This window comes from Dysidea avara, chromosome 1 (assembly GCF_963678975.1).
Source record: "Dysidea avara chromosome 1, odDysAvar1.4, whole genome shotgun sequence".
NCBI lineage: Eukaryota > Metazoa > Porifera > Demospongiae > Dictyoceratida > Dysideidae > Dysidea > Dysidea avara.
This window is the reverse complement of record NC_089272.1, coordinates 33,226,828-33,241,877: the sequence shown is the minus strand read 5'-3', so window position 1 is coordinate 33,241,877 and position 15,050 is coordinate 33,226,828. Positions and strand designations below refer to the sequence as shown.

The 15,050-nt window shown below is 38.6% G+C and overlaps 1 protein-coding gene across 1 annotated transcript; it reads left to right on the top strand.

The window, feature by feature from the left end:
* Positions 1-475: 475 nt before the first annotated feature.
* LOC136249803 (uncharacterized) lies at positions 476-14,324 on the top strand. The gene is made up of 2 exons (XM_066041929.1): positions 476-621; positions 12,962-14,324. The coding sequence occupies exons 1-2, from the start codon at positions 546-548 to the stop codon at positions 14,188-14,190; spliced, it is 1,305 nt and encodes a 434-aa protein (XP_065898001.1). The 5' UTR covers positions 476-545; the 3' UTR covers positions 14,191-14,324.
* Positions 14,325-15,050: the final 726 nt, after the last annotated feature.

Sequence of the window (15,050 nt, the reverse complement as noted above, 5' to 3'; positions counted from 1 at the left end):
TAGCTAGCTACTGAGCCGTAGCCTTTGGTAAAATGGCAATTGTAAGTTTTACGGTATAGAAATTTGGTGAATTCATAAGAATCCACGTCGGTGACAAACCTTCTAGCTATAGGCACCCCAGTTTATATCATAGCTAATATCACCTGAACTGTACTAGGCGCCTCTAAATTATCTTCCACCATGCTTCCACTTGGTACACTCTAGCTTATTTATTTATTGTACTGGGTAGTCAGCACACCTGGTAAATGCCCAGGAAAAAAAAGAAACCGCACGCAGCAAAACAGTTAATTATACTTATAGGTTAAGTATAGTTGTAAATTATTTGAAAAGGTGTCATAGCTACTGGCATCGATAGCTAGGACTGGTGAAATTAGGATGAATCACCCAGTGAAACACACTGTCATATAAACTTGTGCTGTAAAGACTTAATAAATAAATAAACTAGTGACCTCGCTACGTACAACGACCACGCCCACTAAATTGGTTGACATTAATTAGAACGAACGTTCCTCGACTCTGAGAAAGTTAGAACCGACGTTAGAGCAATGACTTATCGCATGGTAACAACGAGGAAAGGAGACATTCCTCTTGGAACAGTGTGCGCTGGAGTTAATGTGAACGGTGAGTCGATCAGTGTCCGTCGTGTTGTCTCGAAACCGATCCGGGGTGCAACACCATAGATATTAGCTACAGCCTACGTTTCCGTAGGCTCTAATATCTATTATTCTGTGGTAGGGTCCGCAAACCGAAAAATCAAGTTTTACAAATCGATCCCCCTACAATGTGGGGTGTTCATCGTAGTATATGCTAGATCCACCATGAAACCGGATGCACGCCGTTTGTTGTCTAACTTGTCTTCACAGAAATATCACTTTTTAATCTCACGAGGTGCAAAATTTATTTTCAAAAGGCAGTGGATACGCCGTACTGGTTATTGAACCGACAGTAAAACTTAGACAAAAAAAAAAAGGTCACTAAATGAAAAAGGAAAACCACAAAACTCTGCTGGGGCTCGAACCCTGGACTATTGGAGCTTTAGGCAAGTGTGCTACCACTGCTAGCTATCCACCTCCCTTACTTTCCTATATGTTACTCTGACAAGTAGTAATCTCAGTATATATAGAACATAACCTAAAGGTGAAGAAGAAACCAAAACTGAACCCGACTCTAACCCTAATGCTAATCCTACTTTTCATGGCCCTAAAGTCAAAATCTTGAAGCAACTACTAGACGCATCCCCTAAAGTCAAATGCTCGGGGGGAAACTACTAGACGCAAAAAAAAATAAAAACCTTTCGGTTCAGTAACCACTTCCTTTTTATAATTTTTTGTGCTCCACACAAAGGACTGGATGAAACTTTGCTACTTAGCCAGATCTTATCTAAAGTTGCTGTAGTTAAAAAGTACACACAGCAAGCAAATGATTTGCTAAATTTGCGGCACAGGAATGCTTTCTTTCAAATATTACAAAACGAAACACGAATTGTGACCGGGCCTGTGATAATAGGGCATGTGGGTACATGATTTTTGCCTACCTTTTCACAATTTCATCACTCATAACTTTTTGTACCATTATGCTATGGCATTACAATTTTCCGCTCATAGTAAGCATTTTATTGGCATCATGATGCAAGTTACAGAATGGAAATATACTTTTCCAGTACTGAGATATAACCTGTAGAGTGATGGGGTGTAGTTTGTGCCCACATTCCCTGTTTTTGCAGGCCCGGTCACAATTTTTGAATTCAAACTGCTCTACCAGCCAAGACAAAAAAAAAAACCAAATATTCTCTACAATATTGTGATAAGGTACCATTATTTCATCAGTACCACTCCACAAGAGGGATTCCACTTCTTCCTCCAATTCAGTTTGGTAACATGACTAATTACAACACTAGGACTGCTCCTTATTTTGCCAACATGATCAGGTTTAATTTAACATTTACGCAAAGATTTTTTCGATACAAAGCCACTCATTTGTGGAATTCCTTGCCATCTGATATTAAAGAACTTCATTTATTTAGAGATTTTCATGGCTGTGCGAAAAGCCATTTTTTTGTGTGTGGGTGGTGTAATGTATGCTATTGTCTTGCTTTGTGTTTATCTTGTATATTCTTGTATGCTTAGTTAGTTGTTCTTGTTTTTGTATTTTTGTATCACTCCAACAAGGAGGAACGGTACTATGCCGATTGTTGTGAATATAAAATAATAAATTAATTAATTAATCAATCAATCAATCAACATTAGGGAATTATATTGTGCCTTCTAGCCATTTCTAATACTTCTGCAGCCACAATACCCATCAATGACGGACTGGAACGATGGCAAAAGATATCCCTGGACAATTGGTGCCAGTCGTTGTCTATTATTATTTCATCAGTACTCTCCACGCGTCATTAGAAGTTCTAGACCACTGGATGCAGCTAAACTGACTTCACCTCTCATGCTCCGTAGTGGCTTCAAATCTTTACTAGATCATCCTACAGTTCCAAAAAACTCTAAAATAAATTGAAAAAAAGCACGAAATCTTTCATTTTCAAATCGAGTTAGGTGGGGCTCCTGGCAAGCTGCTAGAATACTACATCATATGAAATCACAGAAAAAAATGACTGCAGGTACTAATTCCAAACATTTTGGTCCATCTTTTATCATCATTCTAAGCAAAATTAGGTGATCAGTGCGGCATCAGAAGTGCTGGAAGGGACTTCAGTGTCATTGAGAGAATCCTGTGAAATGAAACATGAAATTTTTGATGCTCATCACCCAGATGGTGAGAAGTCTCAGATCCTTTCCAGACTAACAGCATGGATAGACTATGCACCCAACCTTATCAGAATACTATGAAGAATATTTGGCTTTACTTGTCGTGGCTGGTAGGGTAACTTGAATTTGAAAAATCGTGCTTTGTTTTTGTGATTTTTGTAAGAAAGCAGCCCTGTGCTGGGAATCAAACAAATCATGTGCTTATTGCTGTGTTTACTATTTAACTATAACAACTCCAGATAAGATCTGGCTAAGTAACAAGTTTCATCCGGTCATCTGTGTGGAGCACGAAATTTAAAAAATAAATTTTACGCTACATGAGATATAAAATTCGATACTTCTGTGAAGACAACAATCGTGCTTCTGGTTTCATGGTGGATCCAGCAATGGTATGCTACAATGAACATCCCACAATGGTAGGGGAATCAATTTATAAAAGTTGATTTTTCATTTTGCGGACCCTATCTATGGTGACACCTTCGCAATCTGTACGTGATCTGAAATCATTTTGTGATTTGAAATTGGACTTGTAATTTGAAACTTCACGCGTGACTGCTGTAGTGTGATTCGTGAAGTTATTCTGAAGGACAATATTATTATTATTATTGCAGGACTCTAAAAGAATATACGTACATGCAATATGCTAAATACAGTAGGTATAAATAATTAAGTACAATTAATTAAGTATAAGTGATTATTGAGTAAGTTACATAGTTGTTGATCACATAATCATTAACAGAGTTACGAAATCTTCCAATGGTTTCTAAGTTAACAATTTGATCAGGTAGGCTGTTCCATAACCTAATAGTGGCTGGAAAGAAACTAAATTTATGAACATTTATCCTTGAAAATGGTATCTGACATCTTCTGTCATGGCCTCTGGTGATAGATGTAAGAGGGGACAATTCAGATGGTAAATTGAGCATTACAAGTCCTCGAAGAATCTTATAAAACATGATCAGTCTGTTTACTTTTCTTCTTGCTTCTAGGCTAGACCAGTTAAGATGGTTAAGGGTACTACGTAGCTACTCGTAAAGTCATAGTTAGTTACTACAAATCTAGCTGCTTGTCGTTGAATGCTTTCTAATATTTATTGATGTTGCACCTGGTGTATGGTGCCCAAACTGTTGAGGCATATGTTGCACATACTGAATATAAGCTTGGCTTCATACTTGAGAGTTGCAATGATATAAATTATGTTTAAGAAGTGCTAAAACACTGTTTTCTTTTTTACAGATAACTTCTATGTGTTTATTAAAGTTTAGTTTTGAGTCTAATAAAACACTGAGGTATTTTACATGGGAAACAGTTCTTAGTTGATTACAATATAGAAAGTAATTTGTTGGTAACAGGTTACTTTATAGTTACACAACGGGCACAAGTGCTCTGCCTGATATAGCGTAGGTGGCCAATCATCGACCAAGTTTGGTCCTTCCAATCATAACTCTTTGATGGTGCCTCCCAGTTTTCGCCACTCTCCTTCAGCTGTGTCATAAAATTAGTCTGAATCACATGGGCCATTCCACTTAAACGTTCTGTGTGCTAGACCGAGACTGCATAAGTTGTCATTTATCGACCACCAGCACCTATTATCGACCAGCCATACATTTGAAATTGCACAATTATTGACCACCCAGCTACTGCTGGCTATATAACAAAACCCTGTCCTATTCTACTTATTATAATGTTATTCAGTACCTACTAGTGTACTAACCCACCAAGTTTCATGTCCTTTCTGAATGTTGCAGATGAGTTATTGACAAAAGTGAATCTAAAACCAGCTGTATCAAACCAAGAACAATGAGAAGTGGTTTACATTACACTTGTCTACAACAACTACTATTTAGCCATGACTGTGCCAGCTTTGTGACGGGTACTTGCTTCTCCATGCCTTTTATAACAGCGCACGTGATTGCATAAACTTCTTATGAAGATTTGTTCATAGTTGGACTTATTGTTGGTCTTTCTGATCACAAATACAACAAATACATGTAGGGTCTCCTTCCTTGTTTTCAAGTGAGTATCAAAGTGTTGAGTGTTAGCAGTTGTCACCCGTTTTGGTCGGTTGTCACCCGTTTTGGTCAAGGGTCCCTTCCATGCTGCATCTTCACCCTGTGAAAAACAAAATTCTAGCATCAGGTTTCACTCAGGCATGAATAAAAGAGTGTCTATACACATGAAAAGACTACTAAGGAATGCGGCAACACACTGAGCTGTTCATCTCGCGATTACGGATTATGGAACTAACCGTAATACAGTAATTCCGTAAATGCATGATCGATAATTGGTAACGTGCAAGTCAATAATAGGTGCCGGTCAATAATTGGCCACTTACACTAAACGCATGAGCCTGAGGGCAGTCAGGCCCAAAGGTGAGTGCATTTATACAGGCAGAGCATGAGTGCACATTGTATAACTGTTATGTACCACTCACCTAAATAGATAGACTAGACAGACAGCTGCAACCCTTATAAAGGCTAGGTTTCTAACATTGATTGTGGGTGACAGAGCTGAACGTTGCAGTGACATAGCTCTCCCTCTAGGCTATCTTCTCTCTACAGTACCGCAGCCACCTGAGATATTGAAAGCTAGGACGCTATGGGCTATATAGCACTAACCTGCATTCGTTGTTAGACTCTCATCATGTATTGCTTAGCATACGTGGTCACTCAACCGCCCGTAGTGATTCTCTCGAGCAAAAAAAAGTGCAGCTAATAGACGGTTTAAGTAAACAAAACCTAACTACTAAACAATATTGGTCTAATTCTTACTATCCACACTGGCTAAAATCGAATCTGGTGGCATGACAAAAAGTGGTTGCCACAATCGAGCATAATGGTGAGTAGTCTGTTATTTAGAATATAATAGTCATTGTAATACAGTTTAAACTGGCACCAAACTGGTAAGGTGTATGAGCATGTTTTTATATATGTAGACTAGAGTTGTGGCCACTGCGTTGGCTTCTTCAATCACCATTGGCTGCTTGGTAAACATTACTAATGATATGTATTGGTGACATTATGGCCCACAATCTACTTTTACATGTCAGGCTATAAAAGAATTCGAGTAATCTGTGAGGCATCTTTCCACCTATTAGGTGAGTAGTCTCGGCTGCCAGCACTTGTGCAATGCAAAAGCACAGCCAGTGCAATATCTGTATATTGCACTGCAGTCAGTGCATTATCGTACAGTACAATAACACTGTAGTAGGGACAAAAAAGGAGTAGACGTGGCCCACAAAAAAACATCACCCAAAAACCAGCTTCAGTTTTCCCTGACGATGACAATACAGCATTGGTTAGGTAAAGCAAACAAGCTTTCAGATTGACTCAAAACACTTTCAACAAGTTGCTACGGATTTTGTTTTTAAGTAATCAACAGAATTTTCTACTGACTGGCTAACTGAGTAACTGACTGACTGATGCCTTCAGACAAGCGTATCTTGATAACAGCTAAGGCTACAGGCTTGATTTTTTCACTGTTCGGCATTGCTTTAGCCTGATAGGTGCCATTTGGCATACCGCAGTATGTACAATGCTTTCTTCATGGACTTACCAATATCCTCCTTTGTGTCCCATTCCTCCTTTCTCGCACTCAATAACCTTAACCCCACCCACCATACATCACCTTATTGGGCTTACGTAGCTGCTATGTGCGGCTACCATATTAATTATTACCAAACACTGCTTACAACTACGTATGGTAAAAATGATTACCGAAAAAACACTGCTAGAGTCACAAAGAGTGGGGTTGTAATGAAAAAGGGAAAAAAAATACACAGAGTAACAACACAAAATCTACCCTCAGTCCCTGTTATCACAGACCCAACTGCTCAGTAACCAGCATCCGGGTCTTCAATGAGTCTTGCCCATAACCATCTTTCGCATTCTCAGATCTCCATCGACCATGTCTTTTAAATATCCGGTCTGGTACTCCCATCTCTGCTGCTTTCTTAGCTCCCCCGGCCCTGAGACTGGGGGCTGAACTCTGCAGCTTGGAAGCCGAGGTCAGTCAGTTTCTCCTTCAATAGCTCACTGAATCTAGAGTAAGATAGCTTGCCATCATCCCTAAGCCTTGGAGTTTTGGCATTGACTATTGGCCTGAATAGAAATTGCTCACTACTCAGGTTGATGTTGGCTCTGTTAATGTAGTGTTCTATCATAGCCACTGGGAAAATGATGGATCCAGACCTTGATATTACCACTTCATCGCCCTGTCGCAGTTGGTCGGTCTTACTCTGAGGTATTTGAATTACCATGTGGTCTGGGAAAATCCTGACATCACATGATTTAATGCTTACTATCTCATCATATCTGAAGAATCCCACAAAAGCCAGTAAACATATAATTACTAAATGGATTTCCATCAGGGACTTCTTCTTTGAGGCATCCTGTACAATAGCTGTTAGCATCTCCACTGTAATGGAGCTTTCATTTTGACTGGTTTAGCAAGTAATCTCTTAAGCCCTTCTAGTACAGACTGAACAAGCAAGTCTGTGGTTGGAGATGAGATCCCAGCCATTGAATGCACCCACCAATTTCTTACCTTCAAGAACATCCACAGTAGAAGTAGCTAACACTTAAATTTCCTGCCATTGTAGATAGTTTTAACTTGATGTTGACTCTACCAGACGAGCTCCAAAAGGGGTGGGCTGGAGGCGGGCAAGGAACTGTTTTGAAAAATTAAAGAGGACTTTTTGAACAATTAAAGAGGAAGGCGTAGGGATGAATTAGGCCAAGTTAGTACAGGTCTCAAAACTGGCTAAAATGAAAGCACATTTACAGCACAGGTCTTTATTCAACACCATGGAGTTGTACAGCCGCACACAGCCTTCCCCTGGCTGCCCAGACCTCTTGTATGGATTGCCACTGTGCTTGGAAAAAGCAGCCAGCAAAAGCACATCACTCAAGTCTAGTCTAGCTGATTTTGATTATGAATTTGATAGTTTATTCATGTAGCTTTGTGTTCTTGGTGAAAAATCAAATCTGCTGTCATGGGGGTTTTTCCCTGACTCAGTCACATTTATGCTGTTCAGCAATGCTAATAAATCAAGCTTATTATGCTCAAAAGCTAACTTTTTTATCACTAGTTCCTGACTGTTGTATTAGAGTAAATGACTGCTCCATTAGTCTTGTTTCTGCAAAGTGTAAATTATCAACAAAGAAGAGTAGCATGTGTTTTGATATGAAATGCAGTATAATAGTGTGTATCATGTTCATTGCTATCTTTCAGTTGGCACATTGCTAATAAAAATTTAATTCATGGTTTTTAAAATTGTCCTATTACTGTATGCTGGCATAATCCTTGCTAGCCTACTCTAATCCTTGCTATACTGTAAGCCTACAATATCCTGGCAAATATATTCACACTTTATGTTGCATGCAGTATGTGGCTATGTGAACGAGACTCTCCGATATAACAACCTGCTAGAATGTCTCTTCTGAAAATTCTTCAAGCTTTAATTCATTCCACGTATTGATGATTCAGTACACAAGCAAATTGAAGACGTCTTGATAAAACCGGTAGGCTTCAAGAACTCCAAACCAGAGGGGACAAATCAATTATCAAAGTGTGGGAAGAGGGAAGGATAAGCAAAAGTGGGTTGAAAGGTCAAATCTTTATATACTAAAGTAAAACTCTTACTTAGTGGCTACCTCATAAAGACCATCTTGTTGCAAAGGCACCTCTGTACAAAAACCATGCACACTGTGTTCAGATCGCAAGATGGCTAAGGTCAATAAGACCACCTTGTTACAAAGACTACCTCTGCGCAAATACCACCTCTGTACAAGACCACCTCTTTACAAAGACCATATGTAATAATTAATCTGTTAAGTGTAACTAGGCACATGTATTTGTGACCTCATTAACATTTGCAGTAACTGTGCCAAATATGTAAGCTCCAGAAATTTATGGTCTACTTTATGTACCCATGGTAAGGTAAATGCCATTGTAGTGTGCAAAACACATTTAGTTGTTGAATGGTAACTCCATCTGCCATATTAAGCTATAGCCAGAAAGATCCACTATTAGGACAAATGTACATGAATAGGCAGGTGAAGGCACTGGACACTATTGTTACTATAATAAGACAAGTATATTGCTGAAATACCTTATTTAGCAGTCCTAGCCTTGTAACTCCATGTTAACTTGCTTGTAACTGTACTGTGTAAGGCCTAAACCTCAGCCTATAGCTGACTTTGTGGTTTCTTTACTCACACATTTTTTTCACACAATAAAGATTATTAAAGAAATACATTTAATAATTGAATTGTACATCTATCAATCCAATATTATTGCAATTTATATTATATATAGCTGTCTGTCTATCTGTCCGTCTGCTTTGTGACACCGCTAACTCGACAACCAAAGCATGCATTGACATGAGACTTTAACAAAATTAAGTGCTCATCATCTGGTAACTCCAAGTTTGTTGTTACAAATCGCTACCTGCTTCCGTTCGTTCTCTATAAAGCGTTGAAGGCATTGGTGTAGAGGAAAACTTGAGCTACATTCCTGTAAAAACTACGAACAAACAGCAAGCGTTAGCACATAGAACTGTTAACCCAAAGTCCAGGGTTTGATTCCAGCCCATGACAATTTTTTTCTTCTCAGCACCACTTTTTTGTGGCACACTTTTTCATATGTCAGCTATTAACGATGATTACTCTGCAATCTGTGCACAAAATTGACATGATTCACATGCGAAATAAAATGTTCACCTTCCGGCTACGTCGCAAAGTGTATTGCAAGCTTCTACATGCAGTCCAGGGTTTGATTCCAGCCCATGATAATTCTTTCTTCTCAGCACCACTTTTTTGTGACACACTTTTTCATATGTCAGCTATTAACGATGATTACTCTGCAATCTGTGCACATATTGACATGATTCACATGCAAAATAAAATGTTCACCTTCCGGCTACGTCGCAAAGTGTATTTCAAGCTTCTACATGCAGCCCAGGGTTTGATTCCAGCCCATGACAATTCTTTCTTCTCAGCACCACTTTTTTGTGACACACTTTTTCATATGTCAGCTATTAACGATGATTACTCTGCAATCTGTGCACATATTGACATGATTCACATGCAAAATAAAGTGTTCACCTTCCGGCTACGTCGCAAAGTGTATTGCAAGCTTCTACATGCATTCCTTCGTCCACTATGGCCATGATGTAGAGAAAGCTTCAGTTGCAATCCATTGCTAACCACACGATCAACAGCTCAGCTGGTAAAGCACCTCCCTGAAGCTGTTGCGGCTACTGTTGTGTAGGGTGTGGGTTCGAATCCCACTAATGACAAAACTTTTTCATTTTATATACCTTTTTGGTGCTTCTTTTTTCCAACTCAACTTTTGTCTCATAGTAAGTTCACATCATCCTGGTATTGCTTCACAGCATATGGACTGTTGGAAAAGTATACAGTAGCACATTTGATAGGCATACGGCAGGCATGGGCAGGCCAATTGGGTGTATGTGTGTTTGTCCCATGTGTTCTTTTAGAGTAAGTGCCTTCTGTTTATAACTCCAATTCTTTGTGATATTAACCATTTACCAAAATTATATCCAGGAAGTGTGTACCTGTGTATTAAGTTAATTTTGCTCAAATCTTTGCTTGCAATATAGCTACAACTGCTTTAAAATACTCTTTGTTGACCGTGTTATTACAGTGCCTGCATAATAGGACAGCACCACATAATTTGCACATGTCTTGACAATTATTGGTTTAGCTTACAGTACATGCAATTCTGTTGTTTAGTTAACCCCATGTTCACATCACTTTAACTATTATGCTTGCATGATGGTGGAATAAGGCTCATGCACCTTGCATTCTACTTTAGGACATGATCCCTAATGCCTCATAGTGCATTGATACGTACATGCTGTTGTGGTTAATGTGAAACTGTGAAATGGTCCTGCACTTAGGGCAGGTACCTTTGTCTGCATAAAGGCCATGATGTACAGAAGATTTCAGCTGCATTCCATTGCTAACCGCACGATAAACAGCTCAGCCGGTATACTCTTTTTGACCACATTATATGTAGTGCCTGCATGATAGGGCAGCACCACATAAATTGTATATGTCTTGATAATTATTACATGCAATTCTGCTGTTCAGTTAACTGGCATGTTCACATCATAACTATTGAGCTTGCATGATGGCAGAATAAGGTTCGTATGAAAGATACCACCATGCATGTTGCTTTAGGACATTATCTTTAAATGCATTGATTCATGTTATTGTGGTTAATGTGAAAATGTGAAATGGTCCTGCACGTAGGGCAGGTACCAATGCTAGTATACTAATAAAGTGCACATTTTTTAGCATCAAATGCACATAGAATTCCATTACTAGATCTATGAAATTATAGACTTTTACTATTAAACAGATTGAATATCAAGACTCACGATAGTGAGTTGTACGGCCAAGTAAAGTAGGGCGCGCGACTATCGTGAGTTATTTACATGAATGACTAACTCTAACACCCCATTCACACTACCCTCTAACCCAGGTAGAGCACGGCTCGAAACAAATTGCAGTGTGAATCAATTGATCCATGCTGAACCGGGTCCAGCACGGCACAACAAGGAGAGGTGGGCTGGCACGGGTTGGCCCCGAGTTGGCTCGGGATAGCGTATCACAATCACAACAGCTTCAACAGTTATTGTGTGTATTGCATCATAGCTTGGAACATGAAGTGGCAAAACCAAGGAATGTAGTTTGGTACAAGTAGGCAGGTACTTGTCGGTGTTGCAACCTCGATAGGGTATGATATCAGTCCTTGTTCTTACCAGTTGTTTAACAGATTGATCACAGTAATATTCCAATCTACTTGGCCACAACTTGATATCAATCCTTGTTCTTACCAGTCATGTTGAATAAGCTTTGATTGATTCTACTTTGCTTGGCAGCACACCTTTTTTTTACAGCCCCAAGGCTGTTTTCGTTTAAGCGTAAGAATGAATGAATCAAACTTTGAGATAATCTCTTATGGTGGCTCTTGCAAGAGAGGTAGTTGCAGCCAAGTGAATGCAGTATTACCCATTCTCTTTGTATCTAGCTATAGCTATATAATAAAACTAGAGCAAATACACATGCAACTGTTATCAAATTGCCATTTGGCTGCTTTTTTTTGTAGTGTGATTTTAAAAGCGGCCAAATGACAATTTAGTAACAGTTGCATGTGTATTTGCTCTAGTTTACTCCATAGCTATGACAAAATTTCTGTGAATTAGCACTTCATGGCAGTCAAAATTGCCTTTTATACTGAACATGCTGATATAATTAGGAGTACCTAAAACTATTGAGCATAGTGCTATCACAATACCGTAGACTCCAGTTATTAGGCGCACATGGTTATTAAGCGCATATTTCCTGTTAAGTGCATTTGGTAGACTTGTGCTAGACACCTGTTTGTTAAGCGCATATGGTTGAAATTGCCTCTGCAACCTCATACTACATAGAATTGCAGCAAAAAAATTGTCAGAACAAATCAGATGTGTCACAGCACACTTGACAGGTCCGTGTCTAGCAGATACTGCTGTCTGTAATAACAATAGTTGTAGCTACCTGACTTCTAAGGATTTCCGTTTCCACAACTGAAGCAAACTATTAACTGCATAGTGTTCAAATCGCTTTGTCAGCACAACTAATGCCCTCCTAGCAGAAATTCCTTACCGTAATTTATAAGCGCATGCGCTTAACAAGCATAGTAAATTTCACAAATAATTCCTCCGAAAATTATAAGTGCATGCGCCTAATAACCAGAGTCTACAGTACACAGAATACTCGTGCCACACTATAAATCCTTCCTTGTGCATAACACAGATAAAGATTGATATACTCTAATAGAACAGTCAGGAACTCTAATAGAACAATCAGTGAGTTGATTGTTCTATTAGAGTATGTTGATATTTTCTGTGAAATGCAAGGAAGAATTTATAGTAGCCACTAAAGGAAGTGCAGATTTATTAACAAAACATGGGAACTGAGGCATATTGAGCATACTTTTGAGCGTAATAGGCAGAATATTTGAGCAGTACAGCAATACATAATAGGTAAAAAGCATAATAGGTGGGTCCCTACTTGCGGGAACATGCATATGGTGACATTCCAGCTTTCTTGGCCTCATGACATACCATACCTATGTAACTGACATACTAACCATGTTGTGCATGGATTTTGGTATTTGTACTTTAGGTGAGAAAGTCTACATTGGCAGATATAGTGAGCTTGTCCCTCGTGCACACTGGAATGAAAAGCCTCTGTTTGTGTTTGGAGTAATCACACCTTCACAAGGAGTCCTTACATATTGTGACTATTATGCAAGTGAGAAGGAGTTAATGTTGAGCACTTCTGAAGGATATGACGTTGTGTTACCTGGAGATAATTCTACCATCTTTCACTGGAAATCATTTGAAGGCTACACTGAAAAAGATAAAAGTTATTTTCTTGAAGATGTTGTGCTCTCTGACAAAATAGGAAGAGCTACTAAAACTTATCTTCCCTTTGCTGCCAGAGTTGAAGCCTCTGTTATCAAGGAGAGCAAAGTGGTGGGATATTATGACAAAAGTAAATTTCCAGCTGATTTTGATGGTCCACTTTTTGGAGTTGGACAAGCTTGGTATGATGAAGATGCTGATGTGCAAGATCGCCAAATAGCAGTAAGAAGCATTAAAGTTCACGTGCCACATGATGGAAAGATACTTGAAGTCTACAAATTTCAATTTCTATGCTCCACCAAAGTTCCAGAATTGTCTTATTCTACATATCCAACAATAAATTGGGTCACCGTTTCTGATGGTCATCTTCCACCTAATGCAATTGCTGCAGGTGTTGCTCCTAATGGAGAAGTGTTGTATATTGGCAGAGGAGAGCATGAGTATGAAATCATCCCAGGATATATTGTGCCTTCAGAAAAGCATCTTCATATTTGCTATGGTAGTGATGAACACATATATAGCGGTGACTATGAAGCTTTAACTATTGAAGATAAGGATGGCTTTGAATGGGGTGTATATTTTGATGGAGAAGTACCAGTAAATTCTTTAGTTGCTAATGATATCATTGTCAATTTGTATGGGACTAAAGAAATATACATCGGCCGTACACTAACTGGTAGTGACATCTCAACTGCTATGACATGGCAAAAAGTGCCCATTAATTTACCACATGGAAGAGTAGCCAACACACAGTTACTTGGTAAGATTCATCCCAGTCATGAATGTCTGTATGTTCCATGGGATGGTAAGGAGTATGTATATCAGGCCTATGAAGTGTTGATATTGAAAAGGAAACCAAGGAGCTTGCAGGATATTTGCCGTCATGTTATCATCACTGCTACCATTGGTCTGTATGACAAAATTGACCAGTTACCTCTTCCTGTCAACCTAAAGGAGTTCTGCAAAGTAACTGCACCATGTTTATGATACTGTAAACCTTGTATCTAGCCATATAATGTTGAAATGTATGCTACAGTATTGTCTTCTCCTTTTGGCTATAGTTTTAACAAACTATTTTGTAATGTAATAAATACTAAAAGCCAGTCACACAGTGATCAAAATACACTACAATTTAATAAATACGGTTAACTAAAAGTACAGAACTATGAGACACCATGCTCAAGATCTAGAATAATTCCAACTTAATCATCTTGACATTAAGTATGTAGAGGCCAAACTTCTGATATATACTATATACCATTTTAAAACCCTAATGATAATTTACATCTCACATGACATGGTAATACTGTAACTGCATGTGAAAAGTATTACAGTGGAACCTGTTAATCAGGAACACTGGACATATGCATAATCTGAATGCTTAGTTGAGGTCACAAAGTATCCATTAGCTTGTAAACTGACCTGGAAAATTAGGACACCTTGATAATCAGTATACTTTTGGGTGATGTCCTTAATACACAGGTTTCACTGAAGTAGTATTTCCATATACACACGGTAAGTTCTAGTGTTGTTTTAGCTCTAAGTATAGAGCTAAATAGTTTTAGTACAGCATTCTAGTTCTAGTACACTAGAACTAACTATGGTCTATTTTGGTTCTAAAACTAAATTGAAACCTTTAAAACATTTAGTTAAAAAAGAACTAGACCTACCTTAAAGTTTCTTAAGCAATCCTAAAAAGGCATTGACATTATAACCAACATTTTCTTTGAAGATACTGATGCCTACAAATACTACCATTAATAATGTGTAGCATGTAGCTCAAAGCCATCCTCTATTTAAGCTCAAAGTGCCTGCATCTTCAGCTCCTGTTGAAAGGATTTTTTCTT